At 38.0% G+C, this 10,815-nt stretch overlaps 1 protein-coding gene across 2 annotated transcripts; it reads left to right on the top strand.

The window, feature by feature from the left end:
- Nucleotides 1-473: 473 nt before the first annotated feature.
- LOC120731191 (acetylcholine receptor subunit alpha-like) lies at nucleotides 474-9,461 on the top strand. 2 transcript variants are annotated; one of them, XM_040028083.1, is made up of 10 exons: nucleotides 474-529; nucleotides 602-696; nucleotides 2,653-2,795; nucleotides 2,898-2,942; nucleotides 4,204-4,313; nucleotides 4,725-4,920; nucleotides 6,226-6,463; nucleotides 8,141-8,364; nucleotides 8,577-8,813; nucleotides 8,912-9,461. In XM_040028083.1, exons 2-10 carry the CDS (start codon nucleotides 654-656, stop codon nucleotides 9,038-9,040), a joined length of 1,365 nt encoding a protein of 454 aa, XP_039884017.1. In that variant the 5' UTR covers nucleotides 474-529; nucleotides 602-653; the 3' UTR covers nucleotides 9,041-9,461. The 2 variants fall into 2 exon arrangements, with proteins under 2 accessions (XP_039884017.1, XP_039884018.1); XM_040028084.1 differs by having other exon boundaries at nucleotides 479-521.
- Nucleotides 9,462-10,815: the final 1,354 nt, after the last annotated feature.

A 10,815-nucleotide genomic window follows, 5' to 3' on the forward strand; every position in this document is an offset into this window, starting at 1 on the left:
TGGCTTAACAACCAAACAAAAGCATTTTTCTAAGAATGGTCACGTGCAAGGAATGGATTAAAAATGAGCAAAAAACCAAACAATGTCCAAAAGAAAAACTGGAGAACGATTGCTAAAGATCACTTAAAAAAAATTAAAAGAAACATCTTGTAATGTTGAACCAATTAAAATCATCTGTCACACTTGAATTTTTGTTTTTTTTTGTCCTGTGGCACAAACTCATAAAGACAGATTTATCAGTGTGGAGACATCATTTTGATTTACACAGGTCTGTAGATAAGGATTTCAAAGCTTCAATAACAGATTATTAGAAAGAGAAAATGCACAGAGCAAACATGCTCCGTGTCTTTGCACCTAGAGGTTGTGTGTGGCCAAGTTCATGATACGATATTTCAGGGGTGGATTACTGTGGAATGTTGATCTTATATGTTGTGTCCCTCTCAAATAACAAGCGTTGGCAGGCAGTCTCTCACATCCACTGTGCCACAATAACAACCAGGCTGCCAGTGGAGAGCTTGAAGGTTGTACAGTAAGTCATTTGCCAGTGCTAAAAGAATCTTTTACGTGGTTCAATGCATTTTAATTCTCGAGTCATCGACAGGCAGAGTGTCGAAGGTGGATCTTAGTTTGGATGCCTGAGTTTACGCGCAACAATGAATGTTGTGATTTTTATTTTTCATCTAGTCACCCTAACAGGTAAGAAATTGTTCTAAACTAATGTGTGCTTGATAACTTTTGACATAGTGTACTTGCCTTTTTTTACATTAATTAAATGTTTCAGACATCAGTTATAATTATACATAAATAAAAATACAAATAAATTCTTCATTAATTATATTTACAGAAACTTCTCTGAGGTCAGTGTAAACTGATCCAATTCACAGAACACAACTAATGAGCAAATTTAAGCTTTGTACAAACTGGCTCTCTTGCGAGGCCAAGTACAGTGAGGCTTTTTCTTCTGCGTTTCAACCCTTCATCTGCCTGTCACCACATGAAGTCATCTGCATAATTATAGACAGGCAATTCCTTAGTTTACTGTGTTGAATGTCCCGAGAATCATTCAAGCATTCAAACCACATGTTGCTGTAAAATGGCCTTCATTTCAAGGTCAAGGGAAACGAAAGGAGGTCCTGCTTTGGCTTGTGACAGATGCGTAATGGAAAATGGAAAAAGAATATCTCTGTTAACAACCCACACAGTGGAGCCATCACATGTTTCAATGAAGTGTTGCCAAAATTAAACTCTCTGCACATACACACTGTTTGTTGTGTTTACACTACAGGCAGTCCCTATGTCTCCAGGACACAAATATACTGACAAAAACGAAGCCAAAATGCAGAAGCAGTGCGTAAAAAAATTAAGTAATATCGAAGATTCAGTGCCCGAGTTGTCCAGAGCCTGTCCTCACCTCCTCACCACTCCACCATTGTATTTAACAGTTGGAGGATGTTTGTGCTGATATGCTGTGTTTAGTTTTCGCTCAGTGTGATGCCGTGCATTACTGCCAGACATCTCCACACTAGTCTTCTATGTTGTCCCAGAGGTCTTGTAGTTTGTTCAGATGCAACTCTGCAAACCTTGGCTCTGCTGTCATGTTCCTTTTCTTCCCTCCTGGCAAACCTTCCAAACAAGCAACTGTTAATTTGTACTGTTGTGAACTTGAAAATGAAATTGAACATGCACAGGCCAGTAGAGCTCTCTGTGCATTGCAAAGTCTAACTTTGGGATGAATTTGCTGGGACATCAACTCATGGGAAGATTGGTTTTGCAAGTGGAAAACCAATCTTTCTCACTATTAACCCTGGAGAACCAATGGGGTCAGAGTCAAATTTGACCCCATGGGTTCTCCAGGGTTAAATGATGGATGATTGGCATGGGCCTTATAACCTCTCCCAGATGATGGGCAACAACAATTCCTTCGCAATTCCTTAATCCAGTGCTGATTTTTGCTCCTTAGCATTCTAAACACACTTGAATGTCCCAGAACAGCAAAATGCCCAAACTTCTGCTTTTATAAAGGTGCTCACACTTGCTGATTAGTTAACCAACTGCATTTTACTAGCAGCACCCAGCTGCTACCTATCCTTTTAATTCCTATGAAACCAGTCACAGTATAATTAGTTTTTTACTCACAAATTTTGCATTTTTACTCAACTTTTGTTAAATAAATAACAGAACAGTATATTTTTTCATGTCTGTAGTTCATCTGAGGTAATATTTAAATAACTTCAAGTCCTGCTAAGGAAAAAATAATAATGTCCAGATACAAAAACCCTTAGAACTAAAAGGTATACTTTCTTTTTACAGTCTGCATGTATACGTTTTATTTATATATCAAGTAAAAGTCTATTTTACATTGTAAAATTTCATGTCAGCACTTTAAGAGTTATACAGCACACATACTATAGATACTACACACCATGGAAACGAGTTTATTTTCACACTGGCGTGTACTAATTTTACAAACATGTTGCACCTACATTATCACGTCTGTTTTCCAGTCACACTAATTTAAGTCACCCTAAGTGTCAGGTGTTCTTAAAAACCATCTGATTTTCCAGCACTCAAGGAGAGCTACCAAGAGTGGTGTCACTGTTTAAATGACTCCAGACGTAACTCATCACAAAGCAACTATGTTGTCTGTTTCAGGCACGGCCTGGGGCTCCTTGGAAGAAACACTTCTATTTAAAACCCTTTTCACTGGTTACAATAAGGTTGTCCGTCCTGTCAGTCATTTCAAGGACAAAGTAAACGTTACTGTCGGTCTTCAGCTCATTCAGCTCATCAGTGTGGTGAGGTCTTAGTTCGCAGTATATCACCTGTCATAAGATTCACTGTTGTCACACAATGTTAATCTCTGTATGAGTAACACAACACATTTTTTGGATCCACAGGATGAGGTTAACCAGATTGTCACCAGCAATGTGCGACTGAAACAGGTTTGTTAATTTTTTGTTGTGTTGTCGTGTATGAAGGAGAAGGAAGGTATTCCTCTATAGTCACTTCTGGCATTGACAAAAAGGCCAAACTCAGTCTAATATTATCCTGCACTGACTTTGTTTTGATAAAAATTCGTCCTTTAATTCATTGGTAGGTGATTTTTGCCAAATACCCAGGATTTTATACTATTTTATATTTTCTACTATTACTTCCTCTAGTATTGTTCAAAAAAGACAGATTAACCAAAAAAAATCTGAATTCGAATTATTATATGCTGTCAGCTTGAAGAAACACAATGCTAGCACAGAGTAGCTGGTACTCCTCTACAACACTGCAAATTTTGGTATCAATCTGATTCTTTTGGAGAGTTGGAATATAAATGTGCCTGTCTCTAAAACCCTTTGGATCAGTTTCTGTTGTTTAAATTATGGTACTTGTTTGGGGTAAATTATATTTTTTTGTTTCCAAAAAATAATTAATTAACCCAGGACAATGGGCTACATACTGACCTTAAAAGAAACAAAGTATTGATCCTGTCAGACTAGTATCGATGCAGTACCATAACCAGCATTGGTATCAATACTATGGGTATTTTGATAGACCCATCTACCTCTAGTAGCTGGACAGGGTTATTTTTCCCTACCGACACAGGGTCGCCACAGGGACACCGATGGTCTGTAGGGCTGCTGACCACTAACCACTAACAACCAATTGGGGAATATAAATTTTTCCCTCAGGACAGGTTCCCTATAGCCTGTTCACTGACCAGTCTGTGCGACTAGAGCTTTATTCACCTGTTCCTACAATGTTTGATTGTCACACATCCGAAAAGACTGGTTAACATCATATGGTTAGTGATCACATGTCTGCAAAACCTCAAAAGTAGACAGCAATCATTCCCACGAGAACTGCCTGAGAAATGACAAATCATCATTATGTTTGGTCTATAATTAACTCACACTTTTCTAAGTGGTTTATGATAAACTATGATCCAAACACCAAAAATCACAGAACAGTAACTATTGATTCATTACTGATTACTTCAAGATAGTTTGTTGTCCTCCAAGCATTGTGCAAAATACTTTGTCCCTCATTACTTCAGGCTTGCTTCACCATCATTGTGTCCACTTTCAGCATGATGATTAGAATTTTCACAGCTTTTGTGATGTTTTCTGTTTTTTCCACTAAATGAACCATTTATACTGGCTGCTATTTTTGAAGTATAAACTATTGTCCTGGCTGTCCCTCTCTGTATTTCAGAAATGGAAAGATGTGAACTTGCAGTGGAACCCAGAGGATTATGGTGGCATCAAAAAGATCAGAGTACCTTCCAGGGACATTTGGCGTCCTGATCTGGTTCTTTACAACAAGTACGTATTCAAGCTATAACTGACCAATGCCAGGTATACATGTATTCTTTTTTTTCCTAAAACAATTTCCTTAATAAAATTATACTTGACCTGAAAATTCTGACTGCAAGAAAACAATCAGCACACTCATTAGTGATATTTTGGATCACACATTTCTATACTTGCAGCATGTAGTGCGTGATAGCTTGGATTTCATTGTGCTAAATTTGGCCTCTGTATAGCAGATTGCCCCCCCCCCCGTGCCATATGCTGCATTGACACACTGCTGTTTTTTTCCCTTGACAACCAGCTCTGCTGCCACAACAACTTGTGCCAACCGCACCCTGTCCTCAAGTGCTGATGTCCCCCTGCGTGAACATTTAACTTATTATCTCCTGTGTTGATGCCGCCTGTGCTTGTCTGTACCCGCAGTGCCGACGGTGACTTTGCCATTGTTCATGAGACCAAAGTGCTGCTGGAGTACACTGGGATGATCACATGGAACCCACCCGCAATCTTCAAAAGCTACTGTGAAATTATTGTGTTGCATTTCCCCTTCGACCTCCAGAACTGCAGCATGAAGCTGGGTACCTGGACCTATGATGGGAACTTGGTCGTCATCAATCCCGTAATACATATTACCCCATTCACAGTCTGTTTCTTAAAGTTAGTTGAGGAGATTTATGCCACTCTCAACTAGTCTGCCTCAGTCCAAAAAAAACAAAAGTGCACACAAAACCTACAAAATAATGACAAATGATAACTTTTGTTTTGCATGAATTAAAGACAAAATTATTAATTGACACAAGAACTCAAGCTGTCATTTGTACATACACTAAAACGGTGTTGCAACAAGTAAATAATTTCGTTTCCTTTATTTACACTGGCAAGGGCTAGACAAGAAGTTCCCCTTCTAGTCTTTCTGATAAGCTTGTAGACAACTACAGTTTTAGCCAACTAAATTTGAGGAAAAGTCATGAGTTGCATATAAAGGATCGACAGAGTGACTATTACATCAGCCATTAATTTATTAACTGCTGTTTTAAAGCCTCAATTTCTGACTTTAACCATGCTTTGCTTAAGAAACCAGATGTACTACTTGGACAAGAGTGTGGCGTTAATCAGCTAGCACTAGCTAACTAGCTTGGTTAGCAAAGTGCACATGATACAAATACAAGCTTAAATTAAAATGAACAAACTGAAACAATCAGTCTGTTAGTTTTTTACTTCAACAAAATACTGAACAGGCTAAGATGCAACAGACTAAGAAGGTGCTTACTCTGTATGCCCACATTATAGCCACTTGTCAATCACAGCCATGTCTTAAAATACTTAAAATCTCTTCGCTATATCTAGCACCCATATTTTAAGAATTCAACTGGAAATGAATCGACATCTATATAGTAATTTTCTAGGCTTTATCAGCTTCCACTGACCACTCGAAGCAATCAGTTAAATGTACTTAATCATGCATTCATAGGGTTCTTTATTTAATACCTCCCTAAAGAACCTCTTTTCCATGGCTAATCTAGAATCTCTAATTAACCAAGCATGCTTGTGATTGGATGGAGAACCTGGAAATAACCCATTCAGGTACAAGAAGAGCATGCAAACTCCACAGAGAGAGCACAAGTGAGAGTCTGAACCAGGTATTTTCTTGCTGTGAGGCAGCAGGGCTAACCACATCACCACCATTGAAAAAGACTTAAACCCAGCGAGCAGGTTGATAAATTAATGAGATTATTTATCAAGTCAAATGCAGGGTTATTTTCTCACAAACACTGTTACAATCTGACTTTCTTTGCAACCAGATGTAAAGAATGGAAGCAGATTTAAAGCTTACTAATTTAACTTTCTTTATAACTTTCTTTACATTTCTCTAGAAAATTTACATAATAGGAATATTTATCATCATATTCATATTTCCTGACAGGACAGTGACCGCCCAGATCTGAGCCACTTTATGGAAAGCGGAGAATGGGTGATGAAGGATTTCCGTGGCTGGAAGCACTGGGTGTACTACGCCTGCTGCCAAGACACCCCCTACCTGGACATCACCTACCATTTCCTCATGCTGCGGCTTCCTCTGTACTTCATTGTTAATGTCATCATCCCGTGCATGCTCTTTTCCTTCCTCACTGGCCTTGTCTTTTATCTTCCCACGGATTCTGGTATGTTTACACTGAAAAATGTAAACCAAACAATAAAACATCTATCATAGATCATAATATACAGAAAGTTTTAAACACATCCTCTCACTAAAAAAGATATAAACCATAATTCTTATTTGATATACTAATATACATTAATATACTTGAGGAAGTTTCTCACAATCTTGACAAATATAGTACTAGATTTATCTCGAGCTTTGCTTTTGTTGTATGCTTTTCAAATATTTTCAAAGGGAATCATTACCTGCGAGCCAATACTTCAGCCTCTTTGGAAAAATGGTATGTTGTTTCCTTTCAAGAGGTTGACAGAAAGATTTATGCCACTTTCATGTCTGGAAGGAACAGCCAGATAGCTAGCTTAGAATAAAGTCTACAAGCTAAGCTATTTATAACATGTCCAAAGGTAACAAACTCCATCTACTAGTACTTGTAAAACCTCAGTAACCTTAAAACCTTAAAATTGCATAGACAATTGCAATTTTCACCTAAAAAAATCTGTTTAGAAAAGGAAACATTTAAAATGTTATTTAATCACGTTTTTCAAATCTGTTTAAGTACATTTGCTTGAGCTTCAGACAAAGCCAGCTCTTTTACTGTTTCCTGTGTATGTGTACATATATGCAAACGATGTAAATTGTCAAAATTAGACCATGGCCACTATTTGGCTTTCCTATTATGATATCAACTGAAACCATGTTGGAAAAATCCTTAAATGCTGCCTGTCAGTCCAAAGTGTCTCTACACTGGCTTTTTCAGGAACTGCACAGCTTATGTGCACATCTGGCCATGTTCCCAGTGTGTCGGTCTGCTTCATTACCCAGAGTCCCTCTGTGCTGTCATGTCTGAAAGCAGGCCTTTGCTTTAATGTATAATACATCACTTGATCCCTGTTTCTGATATGGCTGCTGACAGGAGGAGGAGATGCTAGTGCCAAAAAAGATGCCCTCCCTGGGATAAATGCTCTTACTGAGCAACAACAAAAACAAACCCAAAAAAAAGAACATGTCTCACATTTTACTCATGTGAAATGGTGTCAAAATCTCTTTATACGCCTGGCTTTATGAAAGAGGAAAAAAGTAGCCTATCACTGTTTGGATTTGATTTGCTTATTTGGGTGAACAATGCAAATGTGCTGCTGTATAAATTCAAATTAAAGTTAGTTGATGGGATTCAGCAAACAGCCCTCCCTGGTGGCAGTTTAATAAGATTGCATGTTCATGCAGTTTAATCTGCATGACATTTGCACATATACCTTCATGTTTTTCAGGTCAAGTTATGGTCTAAACATGTTATCAGCCCTTCAGTGTATCAGGGATTAGTTATGGCATAAACATGGTGTCCCTACATTTACCATCGTAGTTCCTAAGAATGTAATTACATTGTTTTCTTTCTTTTTTCTTTTTATTTGAATTATTTTTAGACTACTGAAGAGGTCAAGAATAGTAAACAAGAGAAAAAAAAGATCTGATGAACATCTACGTATCATGTGCTGATCAAAACTGCATACTGCGAAATGGAATTTGAACTGAAATAATTTAATAGCCAATTTTATGTTCTTTGGTTAATAAGTCCCTATTGTCACATGACCAGAAATATTTACAAGCTGACTGTGTTTGAATTTCTATACCTTTTTACACAAACTAAGAAAGAGTGAATGGTTATAATGGTGTCTTCCAGGTGAGAAGATGACCCTCAGCATCTCTGTCCTGTTGTCTCTGACTGTGTTCCTGCTGGTCATTGTGGAGCTGATCCCGTCTACCTCTAGCGCTGTACCACTCATTGGGAAGTACATGCTCTTCACCATGGTGTTTGTCATTGCATCCATCATCATCACTGTCATTGTTATCAACACCCACCACCGCTCCCCGAGCACTCACACAATGCCAAACTGGGTCCGCAAGGTGAGCACAAGAAAGCAAAAGACTACATTTTGATAGTGGAGCTGAATAACTAAAGGAGTAGATTTGCTCAAGCGAGGCAAGCTTGAGTTTTTCTCCTGCATTATATTGCCATCTAGTGGTAACAGACTTAAAAAAAAAGTTTTTTTTCTTCTTTATCCATCTTTTCTGGCATTGTACACTCACTGACACATTTGTCGTCTCCTTCATGATAGGTTTTTATCGAAACCATTCCCAACATCATGTTCTTCTCAACAATGAAACGCCCGGGAAAGGAAAAGCAGATAAAAACCATCTATGGTGCTGATTTTGATATCTCAGATATCTCTGGAAACCAGGCCTTTGCTGTTCCCTACTACTCACCCATCACAAAGAATCCTGATGTGCGCAGTGCCATTGATGGGGTTAAATACATCGCAGAAACCATGAAATCAGATGAGGAATCCAGCAGTGTAACCATCCTTATAATAAAATTTTTTGCTAATATGTTGCTAAAATCCCATCTAGAGTCCTGCAATTGATACATTTTCTCTAATGTTTTTTTTTCCAGGCTGCTGAAGAGTGGAAGTTTGTGGCCATGGTGTTGGATCACATTCTGCTTTGTGTCTTTATGGCTGTGTGTCTAATTGGCACATTAGCGGTGTTCGCAGGCCGCCTCATTGAGCTGAGTATGCTTTAAAGACCCATCCTTTATATTCTACCAGCTACACTTCTCAGGTGATCACATTCACCTTTGTTTTTTGAAGCTCCTGTACAGACCTGACAGCATTTACAGCTTGTTCTGCCTTTCTCTTGTTGTTTGTTTTTGGAGTGTGAACAATTGTATCCTGTAAGAACATGTAATTTGCAGTATTTTCATATTTATATTCAACATATTTTGACAGAGTTACTTTTTCCCTTGTGTGTATGGACAGGAACATGTGTGCAACTGGACATAAATCTAATGTTGTGTAATATTGTGAAGCTTTGCTTGACACCTTTATACTGTACAGCTGAATAAAATTGTTTTGTCCTGTTACAAGGTGAGATATGACTGAAGGGTAGACTTTATAGAGCAATAAGCAGAAAAACAGATTAAAATTGATAGCCTCCTTCCTGCAGCTCCTTGCTTTATTCTGTTCTATTGTCCTGATACAAGAGCACTGGCACGTGCTTCATACCACTAAAAATATGAAAATTCTGACCTACACCTTCCAGGGTAAACATAGAGATTAGGAAAAAAGAATCCAGTTCTAGCTAATGTACGTAGCAGCACACGGCAGACTGACAACTTCTGGAGCATATTTGAAAGTCTTTAATATCAAATGGCACATGTTAGAATCATAAAAGCTATAATCTAATTATAGCTGGTAATTGTGTTAATTGTGCCTAAGTTTAAAGCACGAGGGTCTGATTTATAATCGTTTCACTATTATAAGTCAGACTTATTTTTCTGAAGCACTTCTGCCTTTTGTTTCCCACGTCACTGTTTACACTGTACACCTTATGTCGGCTCTCTATTTGAAATTCAAATATTAATGCAGATTCTGTACCTGCCCACTTTTACTTGTAATGTGCTTTTACATGCTTACTTAGCTCTTGGCTCCTCAGTTCACAGCAGTTATTTGACAGGTGCATGTGACACAGGCATTAGCTAACTTTTTTTACTTAACTCTGTGGGCACACAGGACACTAAATTTGTGGTATTTCTGGGTTTTATAGGTTGTATAAAATGTGCACTCCACAGTTAAGATACTTGGGAGAGTATATCAACATTTTAATTTCCCTGATATACTCCCACATCCCAGATAAATGATACTGCCATGCTTTGTGCTCATTTGAATGTAATACTAGAGATGTTGTTCTCCCCTGTTCCTTGCTTTACAATTTGCTAGTACTGGGTCCACAGCAAGGTGCTGGAAACAATCCTAAGTGATTCTGGTTCATGTTGACATGACAGCGTCACACAGTTGGTGCAGATTTTTCACCTGCATGTTTTTCAGTGTTTTAGCTGAAAGGAATGGCTCTCATCTGGTTCAGGGTTCAATGTATTGTGCATTCAGAGACGTTTTTCTACATACCTTGGTTGTTACAAGGGATAGTTTTAGTTATATCTACCTTCCTGACAGCTTGAACCACAGTCACCATTCTGAATAACATGCAACTGCAACAAAAGTCTGCATAGCTCGTGACCAAGAATAACAAAAAACAGAAAGATTTATGATCACAGAAGACAGAACATTTCATGCAAAAGATAATTCGTACAGTTAAGTATATCTTGTATTAAAAGATTATATGGAGACAAAACAGGATCCTTCCATTCAGCACGTGAGAAGGGCTGAATGTTAACATTTTCCATCACTGTCATCATTTTTATGATGATAACTGTGGTTCTCGTCATTTTTAGATTAAAGCCTTTTTAAAACTATAATTTGGCATAACATGCAGATACACCCTTTTCACAAAACTTTTGCT

This window comes from Simochromis diagramma, unplaced genomic scaffold (assembly GCF_900408965.1).
Source record: "Simochromis diagramma unplaced genomic scaffold, fSimDia1.1 OVJJ01000343.1, whole genome shotgun sequence".
In the NCBI taxonomy this organism is placed as follows: Eukaryota; Metazoa; Chordata; class Actinopteri; order Cichliformes; family Cichlidae; genus Simochromis; species Simochromis diagramma.

Bases quoted from the DNA above. Each gene is read 5' to 3' on its own strand.
- LOC120731191 (XM_040028083.1), top strand. From the start codon at position 654: ATGAATGTTGTGATTTTTATTTTTCATCTAGTCACCCTAACAG. The intron at 2,943-4,203 runs GTTTGTTAATTT...TCTGTATTTCAG, and splicing joins GCAATGTGCGACTGAAACAG to AAATGGAAAGATGTGAACTT. The intron at 6,464-8,140 runs GTATGTTTACAC...GGTGTCTTCCAG, and splicing joins TTATCTTCCCACGGATTCTG to GTGAGAAGATGACCCTCAGC.